The sequence below is a fragment of the Coregonus lavaretus genome, assembly GCF_964263955.1.
Source record: "Coregonus lavaretus genome assembly, chromosome: 29".
In the NCBI taxonomy this organism is placed as follows: Eukaryota; Metazoa; Chordata; class Actinopteri; order Salmoniformes; family Salmonidae; genus Coregonus; species Coregonus lavaretus.
The window spans coordinates 10279194-10293608 of record NC_140016.1 but is presented as its reverse complement, the minus strand read 5'-3'; the positions used below and the strand labels follow the sequence as shown (position 1 = coordinate 10293608).

Below are 14415 nucleotides of genomic sequence, written 5' to 3'. Positions count from 1 at the left end.
AGCAGGGACAGGCCGGGCTGGGCTGTCGACGCACACCACTGACTTGGTGGGAATGGCAGGAACCGGCCGGGCTGGGCTGACGACGTGCACCACTGACTTGGTGGGAATGGCAGGAACAGGCCGGGCTGGGCTGACGACGCGCACCACTGACTTGGTAGGAATGGCAGGAACAGGCCGGGCCGGGCTGTCGACGCACACCACAGACTTGGTGGGAATGGCAGGAACAGGCCGGGCTGGGCTGACGACGCGCACCACTGCCTTGGTGGGAATGGCAGGAACAGGCCGGACCGTACTGGGGACACACACCACTGGCCCCACGCAGGGATCAGGAACGGGCCGGACCGGACTGGTAACACACCCCAGTACCTCTCGCCGTGCCTCCACACTTTCCCTCTCCTCTGTGCCCAGTGGCCCCCCTAACCTGGCGGCCTTCTCTGCCAACGCTTTGCACCGCTCTAACCCGTACACCTGCTGCCCCGACGTCGTGAGCCCCCCCCTAAAAATTTCCTGGGGGTCTCTCCTCCCCGTGGCCCAGGCTTCTCTCCCTCTTGCCAGACTCGCAATCATCTCCTCCCACGTCCATCCTCTCTCCTCGTCACGCTGCTTGATCTGGTTAAGGTGGGTTTTTCTGTCACGATCGTTGGTTAGAGAGGACCAAGGCGCAGCGTGTTGAGCGAACATACTTTAATAGTAAAGTGCAAACACGAATACAAAACAATAAACGATACGTAACGTCCTCAGACAATGACTGACAAGGAACAAAAACCCACAAACACAAGGTGAAAACAGACATTATAAATATGGCTCCCAATCAGAGACAACGAGCCAAACAGCTGACACTCGTTACCTCTGATTGGGAGTCACTCATCCAAACAAAGAAATACAACCACATAGAACAACCCAACCAAACAGAACACAACGAAACGAACACACCCTGGCTCAACATACAAAGTCCCGGAGCCAGAGCGTGACAACAAAGAAATTGCTTTTCTTTCGAAAACAAGGACATTTCTAAGTGACCTTTTGAACCGTAGTGTATATATATATATACATACACACATACACATATCATTACATATATAATTATTATTCTAATACCAGTGCCAATAAAATAAAGAATAGTTGTAAACAAATCAATAAGAATGGAATAAGATTGGACTAAAAATAAGTACAATGCAATCTGCAACCCCTTGTACGTTTGTGTTTTTTGTGTGCGTGTGTGTGTGTGTGTGTATGTGTGTGTGTGTGCGCGCGTGTGTGTGTGTGTGTGTGTGTGCGTGTGAGTGTGTGTAAATTAAAAGGCCAATCTCTGATAGTTCTAGGTGTGTTTTGCCAGAGGTTACCTCAGCATATGTAGGCTGATGATCTGAATGATACATGTTGTGGACTGCATCATGTGGTGCAATTCTCTGAAGGACAGTGTTCTGCCCGACCCTAGAGTAGTGGTCAGTGCTGTGCTGTGATGGGCCGGGTCTAGTAGTGCTGTGTTGTGATGGGCCGGGTCTAGTAGAGCTGTGTTGTGATGGGCCTGGTCTAGTAGAGCTGTGTTGTGATGGGCCGGATCTAGTACAGCTGTGTTGTGATGGGACGGGTCTAGTAGAGCTATGTTGTGATGGGCCGGGTCTGGTCGTGCTGTCCTGAGGTGGGTCTGGTCTGGTAAATCTGTGCTGTGTCGGGCCCGGTCTTGTAGAGCAAAAGTTCTGACACTGTCCTGATCAAGATGTACGTTATCGTATAAGTGTTCACATGTCAGAGTGGGATGGTGAGCCATTCTAACGTTGAGCAGTGAGGCACAGTCCACAGTGATCTGTTGATTTATTTTGTCGATCAACTGTCCTGGGAAGTATTTTCTTGGTAGGACGGTGGACACAACTATATTGGTTGTTGGGAACATAGCCTGTGCCCGTTCTGCTACTCTTCTCACTGCCCCAGATACATTTTCACCTTTGGCACGAAGGTTGTTTGTGCCAGTGTGGATGATGATGTTGTCGGGGGTGTCAATCCTGGTCTGACTGAGTAGCTGCATTGCACTCTCAGTTGTTGGACACCAGAACTTATACACCTGGTGTCTAGGGAATAATCTTTCCTGGACCAAGAACTTCCCATTTGAAACGATAAGGATTGCAGTTGTGGGTGATTGTCTGGGTGGAGCAGACTGGGAGGCTGGAGCAGACTGGGAGGCTGGTAGGCTGACCTGGGCTGGAGCAGACTGGGAGGCTGGTAGGCTGACCTGGGCTGGAGCAGACTGGGAGGCTGGTAGGCTGACCTGGGCTGGAGCAGACTGGGAGGCTGGTTGGCTGACCTGGGCTGGAGCAGACTGGGAGGCTGGTAGGCTGACCTGGGCTGGAGCAGACTGGGAGGCTGGTAGGCTGACCTGGGCTGGAGCAGACTGGGAGGCTGGTAGGCTGACCTGGGCTGGAGCAGACTGGGAGGTTGGTAGGTTGACCTGGGCTGGAGCAGACTGGGAGGCTGGTAGGCTGACCTGGGCTGGAGCAGACTGGGAGGCTGGTAGGCTGACCTGGGCTGGAGCAGACTGGGAGGCTGGTAGGTTGACCTGGGCTGGAGCAGACTGGGAGGCTGGTAGGCTGACCTGGGCTGGAGCAGACTGTGAGGCTGGTAGGTTGACCTGGGCTGGAGCAGACTGGGAGGCTGGTAGGCTGACCTGGGCTGGAGCAGACTGGGAGGCTGGTAGGCTGACCTGGGCTGGAGCAGACTGGGAGGCTGGTAGGCTGACCTGGGCTGGAGCAGACTGGGAGGCTGGTAGGTTGACCTGGGCTGGAGCAGACTGGGAGGCTGGTAGGCTGACCTGGGCTGGAGCAGACTGTGAGGCTGGTAGGTTGACCTGGGCTGGAGCAGACTGGGAGGCTGGTAGGCTGACCTGGGCTGGAGCAGACTGGGAGGCTGGTAGGTTGACCTGGGCTGGAGCAGACTGGGAGGCTGGTAGGCTGACCTGGGCTGGAGCAGACTGTGAGGCTGGTAGGTTGACCTGGGCTGGAGCAGACTGGGAGGCTGGTAGGCTGACCTGGGCTGGAGCAGACTGTGAGGCTGGTAGGTTGACCTGGGCTGGAGCAGACTGGGAGGCTGGTAGGCTGACCTGGGCTGGAGCAGACTGGGAGGCTGGTAGGTTGACCTGGGCTGGAGCAGTATGGGAGTCTGGTGTAGTGTCATCAGGCTGTGTGGTGGAGGCCATGCTGGTTATGCTGGTCTCAGGTTTTGCCTGTGTTGTACCAAGCTGGTGGACATGTTCTCTAGATGCAGAGGACTAGCTGTTGGTTGAGGGTGTCAATGTACCTCTCTCTCTGCTCTAGCTCCTCTCTTGTTGTGCTCAGATGTATCGGAGGTCATCATTTGTCTGACTCAGTGTGTCCATTCTGCTTTCTAATTTAGCAGTAGATGCTCTGCTCTCCTCCCTGAACTGTTTAATCTCTTATTTTAGTTTCTGGACTTTTAGTTTCTGGACTTTTAGTTTCTCTCTCTCTCTCTCTCTCTCTCTCTCTCTCTCTCTCTCTCTCTCTCTCTCTCTCTCTCTCTCTCTCTCTCTCTCTCTCTCTCTCTCTCTCTCTCTCTCGCTCTCTCTCCCTTCCTATCTATCTATCTATCTATCTATCTATCTATCTATCTATCTATCTATCTATCTATCTATCTATCTATCTATCTATCTATCTATCTATCTATCTATCTATCTATCTATCTATCTATCTATCTATCTATCTATCTATCTATCTATCTATCTATCTATCTATCTATCTATCTATCTATCTATCTATCTATCTATCTATCTGTCTGTCTGTCTGTCTGTCTGAGAAAGACACACACACACACACACACACACAGGTGTTCATCACTAATTATAACAGGATATTATTAGTCTCGGCTAGTTTCTGGAAAAGAAGTGCAGGGGATAAACAATGTTCAGTCCCAGGGGATCAGCAATGTTCAGTCCCAGGGGATCAGCAATGTTCAGTCCCAGGGGATCAGCAATGTTCAGTCCCAGGGGATCAGCAATGTTCAGTCCCAGGGGATCAGCAATGTTCAGTCTCAGGGGATCAGCAATGTTCAGTCCCAGGGGATCAGCAATGTTCAGTCCCAGGGGATCAGCAATGTTAAGTCCCAGGGGATCAGCAATGTTCAGTCCCAGTTGAGTTTTTTCCAAGCCAGCCGAACAAGGCCTGCCTGTGGTGCCGTTCATGTACAAGTGTTTAAACTAGTGAGAGAGACTGTTTTTTAATGGATTTTTCCTTCATGTATTTCAGGCCTTTTATTTCACTGTCTGAGATTTTTTTACTCACGCCAGCCTTGCACAGCTGATGTTCTTACTAGTTACTACACGTGTGCGCACACACACACACACTCCTCACTAACTCATCCATTCACACATAGCTACACACACCCCTCCCCTCATCCAGAGTGTATATAAAAGCTGTATTGAATTACACCTTGGCCAGCAATGACAAATCGTCCTTTCAGAGCCTGGAAGAATGTCTACTGCCCCTGTCAGAGGATAGAGGAGAACAAAGTGAATTGTCCTCTGGCCTGCGTTCAACTGCTGTCATAATTGCAAATAAATTCAGAGGAGGTTTTCAGCAGCAGCAGCGTTGGAGATTTATTTATTTACCACCCTCTTCCTCTGGTTGCGATAGTGCCTGAGCTGGCTGAGCTGGCTGGGCTGGCTGGCTGGGCTGGCTGGGCTGGCTGGACTGGCTGGAATGGCTGGGCTGGCTGGGCTGGCTGGCTGGCTGGGCTGGCTGGCTGGGCTGGCTGGAATGGCTGGTCTGGCTGGGCTTGCTGGCTGGCTGGAATGGCTGGACTGGCTGGGCTGGCTGGGCTGGCTGGCTGGGCTGGCTGGCTGGCTGGCTGGGCTGGCTGGCTGGGCTGGCTGGGCTGGGCTGGCTGGACTGGCTGGAATGGCTGGGCTGGCTGGGCTGGCTGGCTGGCTGGGCTGGCTGGCTGGGCTGGCTGGAATGGCTGGTCTGGCTGGGCTTGCTGGCTGGCTGGAATGGCTGGACTGGCTGGGCTGGCTGGGCTGGCTGGCTGGGCTGGATGGCTGGCTGGGCTGGCTGGCTGGGCTGGCTGGGCTGGGCTGGCTGGACTGGCTGGAATGGCTGGGCTGGCTGGGCTGGCTGGCTGGCTGGGCTGGCTGGCTGGGCTGGCTGGAATGGCTGGTCTGGCTGGGCTTGCTGGCTGGCTGGAATGGCTGGACTGGCTGGGCTGGCTGGGCTGGTTGGCTGGGCTGGCTGGCTGGCTGGGCTGGCTGGCTGGGCTGGCTGGCTGGAATGGCTGGGCTGGCTGGCTGGAATGGCTGGCTGGCTGGCTGGGATTATGGGCATCAGGGACCCCTGAGACAGCTGGGGCCTCTCTCTCTCTCTCTTCCTGAGATGAGCCCCAGTCTACTCCAGCCCAGTATTCATAAAAGCCCTGCCTGCTTCTCTGATCACAGCCACTTCCTCCCTGTGGATCAGCTACAGGAACCGTCTCTCTGACCAGGGAGCAAAACTAGCCACAGATCATGTGTGTCAACTAATTCAATTTGGTTGCTATCAGTTCTTTTAGGAGCATGTATGTATGTGTGATTGTGTACTGTATGTACAGTGGGGGAAAAAAGTATTTAGTCAGCCACCAATTGTGCAAGTTCTCCCACTTAAAAAGATGAGAGAGGCCTGTAATTTCCATTATAGGTACACGTCAACTATGACAGACAAATTGAGGAAAGAAAATCCAGAAAATCACATTGTAGGATTTTTTATGAATTTATTTGCAAATTATGGTGGAAAATAAGTATTTGGTCACCTACAAACAAGCAAGATTTCTGGCTCTCACAGACCTGTAACTTCTTCTTTAAGAGGCTCCTCTGTCCTCCACTCGTTACCTGTATTAATGGCACCTGTTTGAACTTGTTATCTGTATAAAAGACACCTGTCCACAACCTCAAACAGTCACACTCCAAACTCCACTATGGCCAAGACCAAAGAGCTGTCAAAGGACACCAGAAACAAAATGGTAGACCTGCACCAGGCTGGGAAGACTGAATCTGCAATAGGTAAGCAGCTTGGTTTGAAGAAATCAACTGTGGGAGCAATTATTAGGAAATGGAAGACATACAAGACCACTGATAATCTCCCTCGATCTGGGGCTCCACGCAACAAAATGATCACAAGAACGGTGAGCAAAAATCCCAGAACCACACGGGGGGACCTAGTGAATGACCTGCAGAGAGCTGGGACCAAAGTAACAAAGCCTACCATCAGTAACACACTACGCCGCCAGGGACTCAAATCCTGCAGTGCCAGACGTGTCCCCCTGCTTAAGCCAGTACATGTCCAGGCCCGTCTGAAGTTTGCAAGAGTGCATTTGGATGATCCAGAAGAGGATTGGGAGAATGTCATATGGTCAGATGAAACCAAAATAGAACTTTTTGGTAAAAACTCAACTCGTCGTGTTTGGAGGACAAAGAATGCTGAGTTGCATCCAAAGAACACCATACCTACTGTGAAGCATGGGGGTGGAAACATCATGCTTTGGGGCTGTTTTTCTGCAAAGGGACCAGGACGACTGATCCGTGTAAAGGAAAGAATGAATGGGGCCATGTATCGTGAGATTTTGAGTGAAAACCTCCTTCCATCAGCAAGGGCATTGAAGATGAAACGTGGCTGGGTCTTTCAGCATGACAATGATCCCAAACACACCGCCCGGGCAACGAAGGAGTGGCTTCGTAAGAAGCATTTCAAGGTCCTGGAGTGGCCTAGCCAGTCTCCAGATCTCAACCCCATAGAAAATCTTTGGAGGGAGTTGAAAGTCTGTGTTGCCCAGCGACAGCCCCAAAACATCACTGCTCTAGAGGAGATCTGCATGGAGGAATGGGCCAAAATACCAGCAACAGTGTGTGAAAACCTTGTGAAGACTTACAGAAAACGTTTGACCTGTGTCATTGCCAACAAAGGGTATATAACAAAGTATTGAGAAACTTTTGTTATTGACCAAATACTTATTTTCCACCATAATTTGCAAATAAATTCATTAAAAATCATACAATGTGATTTTCTGGATTTCTTTTTCTCATTTTGTCTGTCATAGTTGACGTGTACCTATGATGAAAATTACAGGCCTCTCTCATCTTTTTAAGTGGGAGAACTTGCACAATTGGTGGCTGACTAAATACTTTTTTTCCCCACTGTATGTGTGTTATGTGTGTGAGTGTTATGTATGTGTGATTGTGTGTGTATGCGCATGTGTATTGCTTTGGCTCTATGACAATGAGAGGGAGGTATGTGAGAAATTCGCTGCTGCTCGGGGGGTATAGTGTGTGTGTGTGTGTGTGTGTGTGTGTGTGTGTGTGTGTGTGTGTGTGTGTGTGTGTGTGTGTGTGTGTGTGTGTGTGTGTGCGTGTGTGTGTGTGTGTGTGTGTGGTTGTGTGTGTGTCTGGGAGCGGGAGAGGTGCTTCACAGCTGGCCTGACAGGACACAGATCCACACAAAGCTGGCGTGCCTCACTATAGTAGCCCTTCATTACTGATATCCTATTGCCCTTTCTCACAACTCACTCACCCTTCATATGTCTGTCTCCCTCATGGCTTTCTCTCAGACAAAGCACCACAGAATGAGAGAGAAAGAGAGAGAGAGACAGGGTGAGAGAGAGAGGGGAGGAGAGACCGAGAGATGTAGAGAGGGAGGGAAAATAGTGTTCTGCATCAGTAACAGCTGTAGAGGTTAAAGAACAGTGGTGTAAGAGATAGCAGCAGGTAAGCATTAAGTTAATGAAGTATTGGAGCAGTTTGCCAAATTGCCTGTAGAAAGGTGCAGCACGCTCATTGATGGCTATAAGAAGCATTTGTCAGCAGTTATCTTGGCCAAAGTCTGTACAACCAAGTACTAACCCAATAATTTTGTCAATGGCATATGTTTTTATTTTCTAAATTAAAACTGTAAACTTAAGTTTCCCGAAAATGTAGCTCTGCAATATTGAAAATCCAATAACAAGGTGTGGAAACCAAAAGTTGCTTTTCAATTTCAACGTATTTGAGAAGAAATACGCAATTATATATTAAAAGTGCAAGGGTGCCAATATACAGTTTTTGGACGCAACTGTATGATGATGGGTAGTGTAATAAGCTGTTATAGTCCATCCTCCCTGAAATGTGAACAAATGGAAAAGTATGGATTGTGGATGGTGATGTTTGCATTGGTAAGGGATGAGATGATTTTAATATTGAGCTTTTCGCCTACCATGTATTTGACATGAGTTTGCCTGTTATGAATATTTTAAGATCTTAATGGAAAATCCTTCTCGACTTAACAGCTTATATCCAGTGAAAAGGAGCTATTCTTTTTATTTATTTTTTGTCTCTTTTTTTTTGCAGACGCTCCTATTTTTTCATACTGGTCCCCCGTGGGAATCGAACCCACAACCCTGGCGTTGCAAACGCAATGCTCTACCAACTGAGCTACACGGGCTTATTACATTTTGACCTATTACAAATGTAGATCTAATATACTGTCCAGACCAGTATGTAGTGGCGATTCCCTATGAAAAGCCACTGGCACAGGAGAGAGCTGTCCATAACACGTCAACAAAAATAACCCTTGGCAGACAACATACACATAATCTGGCCAAAACGGCTCCTACACAGTATATGGAAAATGTATGCACTCACTAACTGTAAGTCGCTCTGGATAAGAGCGTCTGCTAAATGACTAAAATGTCAACGTAAAAAAATATATGGCCTCTGTGGGCAGGGCACGTTTTGTTTTCTGTTCCTCCTATGTAATGTTGTTTTTACAGCTGCATAAGGCATCACGCGAAGGTTGGACATACCACATGGGTTATTAAACATCATACCACATGGGTTATTCAACATCAAGGGTTATTCAACATCATGGGTTAGTCAACATAATACAACATCATACCAGATGGGTTATTAAACATCATGGGTTAGTCAACATCATACAACATGGGTTATTCAACATTATACCACATAGGTTATTCACCATGATACAACATGGGTTATTTAATATCATACATCATGGGTTATTCAAAATCATGGGTTATTCAACATCATACATCATGGGTTATTCAATATCATACATCATGGTGTTGTTCAACATTATAAACTGGGTGATTCGAGCCATGAATGCTGACTGGCTGACAGCCGTGGTATATAAAAACATAGATTTTTACTGCTCTAATTACGTTGGTAACCAGTTTATAATAGCAATAAGGCACCTCGGGGGTTTGTGGTATATGGCCAATACATCACGGCTAAGGGCTGTATCCAGGCACTCCGCGTTGTGTCGTGGATAAGAACAGCCCTTAGCCGTGGTATGTTGGCCATATACAGTGCATTCGGAAAGTATTCAGACCCATTGACTCCCCAGTCTGACGTCCTGAGCGCTCTGGAGCAGGTTTTCATCAATCTCTCTGTACTTTGCTCCGTTCATCTTTCCCTCGATCCTGACTAGTCTCCCAGTCCCTACCACTGAAAAATATCCCCACAGCATGATGCTGCCACCACCATGCTTCACCGTAGGGATGGTGCCAGGTTTCCTCCAGACGTGACGCTTTGCATTCAGGCCAAAGAGTTCAATCTTGGTTTCATCAGACCAGAGAATCTCGTTTCTCATGATCTGAGAGTCCATTAGGTGCCTTTTGGCAAACTCCAAGCGGGCTGTCATGTGCCTTTTACTGAGGAGTGGCTTCTGTCTGGCCACTCTACCATAATGGCCTAATTGGTGGAGTGCTGCAGAGATGGTTGTCCTTCTGGAAGGTTCTCCCATCTCCAGAGAGGAACTATGGAGCTCCGTCAGAGTGACCATTGGGTTCTTGGTCACCTCCCTGACCAAGGCCCTTCTCCCCCGATTGCTCAGTTTGGCCGGGCGGCCAGCTCTAGGAAGAGTCTTGGTGGTTCCAAACTTCTTCCATTGATGGAGGCCACTGTGTTCTTGGGGACCTTCAGAAATGTTTAGGTACCCTTCCCCAGATCTGTGCCTCGACACAATCCTGTCTCTGAGCTCTATGGACAATTCCTTCAACCACATGGCTTGGTTTTTGCTCTGACATGCACTGTCAACTGTGGGACCTCATATACACTACCGGTCAAAAGTTTTAGAACACCTACTCATTTAAGGGTTTTTCTTTATTTTCTACATTGTAGAATAATAGTGAATGCATAAAAACTAATAACACATATGGAATCATGTAGTAACCAAAAAAGTGTTAAACAAATCAAAATATATTTTATATTTGAGATTCTTCAAATTGCCATCCTTTGCCTTGATGACAGCTTTGCACACTCTTGGCATTCTCTCAACCAGCTTCACCTGGAATGCTTTTCCAACAGTCTTGAAGGAGTTCCCACATACGCTGAGCACTTGTTGGCTGCTTTTCCTTCACTCTGCGGTCCAACTCATCCCAAACCATCTCAATTTGGTTGAGGTCGGGAGATTGTGGAGACCAGGTAATCTGATGCAGCACTCCATCATTCTCCTTCTTGGTCAAATAGCCCTTACACAGCCTGGAGGTGTGTTGGGTCATTGTCCTGTTGAAAAACAAATGATAGTCCCACTAAGCCCAAACCAGATGGGATGGCGTATCGCTGCAGAATGCTGTGGTAGCCATGCTGGTTAAGTGTGCCTTGAATTCTAAATAAATCACAGACAGTGTCACCAGCAAAGCACCCTCACACCATAACACCTCCTCCTCCATGCTTTACGGTGGGAAATACATAATGCGGAGATCATCCGTTCACCCACACCGCGTCTCAAAAATCTCAAATTTGGACTCCAGACCAAAGGACACATTTCCACCGGTCTAATGTCCATTGCTCGTGTTTCTTGGCCCAAGCAGGTCTCTTCTTCTTATTGGTGTCCTTTAGTTGTGGTTTCTTTGCAGCAATTCGACCATGAAGGCCTGATTCACACAGTCCGCTCTGAACAGTTGATGCTGAGATGTGTCTGTTACTTGAACTCTGTGAAGCACTTATTTGGGCTGCAATTTCTGAGGCTGGTAACTCTAATGAACTTATCCTCTGCAGCAGAGGTAACTCTGGGTCTTCCATTCCTGTGGCGGTCCTCATGAGAGCCAGTTTCGTCATAGCGCTTGACCGGTGTGTGCCTTTCCAAATCATGTCCAATCATTTGAATTGACCACAGGTGGACTCCAATCAAGTTGTAGAAACATCTCAAGGATGATCAATGGAAACAGGATGCACCTGAGCTACATTTCGAGTCTCATAGCAAAGGGTCCAAATACTTATGTAAATAAGGTATTTCTGTTTGTTATTTTTAATACATTTGCAAAGATTTCTAAACACCTGTTTTCACTTTGTAATTATGGGGTATTGTGTGTAGATTGATGAGGAAAAACATTAATTTAATCCATTTTAGAATAAGGCTGTAACAAAATGTGGAAAAAGTCAAGGGATCTGAATACTTTCTGAATGCACTTTACCACACCCACTCGTGGCTTATTGCTTAATCATACCACATGGGTTATTCACCATGATACAACATGGGTTATTCAACATCATACAACATGTGTTATTGAACATGAGTGACAATGTTTGTTCTAATAATTTGTATGTACACTCTTTCCTGTGTCTCTAATACTTCTCATTCTTCTCCCACTCCTCTCTGGTCTCCTGGTCTGTCTGTCGCCTGGTCTGTCTGTCTGTCTGTCTCCTGGTCTGTCTGTCTGTTTGTCTGTCTGTCTGTCTGTCTGTCTGTCTGTCTGTCTGTCTGTCTGTCTGTCTGTCTGTCTGTCTGTCTGTTTGTCTGTCTGTCTGTCTGTCTCCTGGTCTGTCTGTCTGTCTGTCGCCTGGTCTGTCTGTCTGTCTGTCTGTCTGTCTGTCTGTCTGTCTGTCTGTCTGTCTCCTGGTCTGTCTGTCTGTCTGTCTGTCTACTGGTCTGTCTGTCTGTCTGTCTGTCTGTCTGTCTGTCTCCTGGTCTATCTGTCTGTCTGTCTGTCTGTCTGTCTCCTGGTCTGTCTGTCTGTCTCCCTCCTGGTCTGTCTGTCTGTTTGTCTGTCTGTCTGTCTGTCTGTCTGTCTGTCTGTCTGTCTGTCTGTCTGTCTGTCTGTCTGTCTGTCTGTCTGTCTCCTGGTGTGTCTGTCTGTCTGTATATCTGTCTGTCTGTCTCCTGGTTTGTCTGTCTGTCTGTCTCCTGGTCTATCTGTCTGTCTGTCTGTCTGTCTGTCTGTCTGTCTGTCTGTCTCCTGGTCTGTCTGTCTCCTGGTCTGTCCGTCTGTCTGTCTGTCTGTCTGTCTTTCTGTCTGTCTCCTGGTCTGTATGTCTGTCTGTCTCCTGGTCTATCTATCTGTCTGTCTCCTGGTCTATCTATCTGTCTGTCTGTCTCCTGATCTGTCTGTCTGTATGTCTGTCTGTCTGTCTCCTGGTTTGTCTGTCTGTCTGTCTCCTGGTCTATCTGTCTGTCTGTCTGTCTGTCTCCTGGTCTGTCTGTCTGTCTGTCTGTCTTTCTGTCTGTCTCCTGGTCTGTATGTCTGTCTGTCTCCTGGTCTGTCTTTCTGTCTGTCTCCTGGTCTGTATGTCTGTCTGTCTCCTGGTCTGTCTTTCTGTCTGTCTCCTGGTCTGTCTGTCTGACTGTCTTTCTCCTGGTCTGTCTTTCTGTCTGTCTCCTGGTCTGTCTGACTGTCTGTCTCCTGGTCTATCTATCTGTCTGTCTGTCTCCTGATCTGTCTGTCTGTCTGTCTGTCTGTCTGTCTGTCTGTCTGTCTGTCTGTCTGTCTGTCTGTCTCCTGGTCTGTCTGTCTATCTGTCTGTCTGTCTCCTGGTCTATCTGTCTGTCTGTCTCCTGGTCTATGTGTATGTCTGTCTGTCTCCTGGTCTGTCTTTCTGTCTGTCTCCTGGTCTGTCTGTCTGTCTCCTGGTTTGTCTGTTTGTCTGTCTCCTGGTCTGTCTGTCTGTCTGTCTCCTGGTCTATCTGTCTGTCTGTCTCCTGGTCTGTATGTCTGTCTCTTGGTCTGTCTTTCCGTCTGTCTCCTGGTCTGTCTGTCTGACTGTCTGTCTCCTGGTCTGTCTGTCTGTCTACTCGTCTGTCTCTCTCTCTCTGTCTGTCTGTCTGTCTCCTGGTCTGTCTGTCTGTCTGTTTTTATATCCTTGTCTGTCTGTCTCCTGGTCTATCTCTGTCTTAGATCTGGCAGATAACCTGGCTATGGATGACTTCACGTTCCATGACCAGTTGCTGACCCCTCAGCTCGCTACGGACAGGGCGGGACGGCCTTCTTCGTCTGCAGCTGTCCTGGTTCTGAGTCACCTGGATGGGTCTCTCCCTCTGACCCTCTCCCTCCTCCTGCTGCTGCTTGGACACCAGTGACCAGTAATCAGTGATCCATCCCTGCTTCTCACCCACAGCTTTCAGAAGAAGAAGAATTTATTAATCTATAAGAGACGGAAATGTGTCTTCTGCTGTAACCAACCCCTCCTATATATATATATATAAATATATATATATATATATATATATATAGTGCAGCCCTGGGGCTTACAGCAGACTGATTCTGAGATTCCACAAACACAGTCAGACATTGTTTTGACAGTATTAAGATGGCATTACTACTGAGGCCTCCCGTGCCTTCCATCTATCTCTCTCCTGTCTCCTCTCTCTTCACCCATCTATCTCTCTCCTCTCTCTTCACCCATATATCTCTCTCCTCTCTCCTCTCTCTTCACCCATCTATCTCTCTCCTCTCTCCACTCTCTCCACCCCTCTATCTCTCTCCTCTCTACTTTCTCCTCTCTCCTCTCTCTCCACCACTCTATCTCTCTCTCCTCTAACTTTCTCTCCTCTCTACTCTCTCTCCACCTCTCTTTCTCCTCTATCTCTCTCTCCTCTCTCGTCTTTCCTCTCTCCTATCTCCCCACCCCCTCTATCTCTCTCTCCTCTCTCCTCTAACTCTCTCTCCTCTCTCCTCTCTCTCCACCCCTCTATCTCTCTCCTCTCTCCTCTCTTCACCCATCTATCTCTCTCCTCTATCTCTCTCTCCTCTCTCTCTCTCCTCTCTCTCTCCTCTATCTCTCTCTCCTCTCTCATCTATCTCTCTCCTCTCTCCTCTCTCTTCACCCATCTATCTCTACTCTATCTCTCTCCTCTCTCTCTCTCCTCTATCTCTCTCTCTCTCCTCTCTCTCTCCTCTCTCTCTCTCTCTCTCTCTCTCTCTCTCTCTCTCTCTCTCTCTCTCTCTCTCTCTCTCTCTCTCTCTCTCTCTCTCTCTCTCGCTCCCCTCTATCTATCTCTCCTCTCTCTTCCCTCCTCTCTTCTCTATCTCTCTCTTTAAGAGACGGAAATGTGTCTTCTGCTGTAACCAACCCCTCAAAAAAAAAAAAAAAATATATATAATGCATCCCTGGCGCTTACAGCAGACTGATTCTGAGATTCCACAAACACAGTCAGACATTGTTTTGATAGTATT

At 48.3% G+C, this 14415-nt stretch overlaps 1 protein-coding gene across 1 annotated transcript in view; it reads left to right on the top strand.

Moving 5' to 3' along the window:
- The window catches only part of LOC311105331 (glypican-3-like), a gene marked incomplete at both ends in the record, with an annotated part of 241441 nt that extends 228122 nt beyond the window's left edge, over positions 1-13319 (top strand). Inside the window, one exon of the mRNA XM_084147449.1 lies at positions 13138-13319. Coding sequence (XP_084003575.1) covers positions 13138-13319 — 182 coding nt within the window. The remainder of the gene's footprint in view (positions 1-13137) is intronic.
- Positions 13320-14415: the final 1096 nt, after the last annotated feature.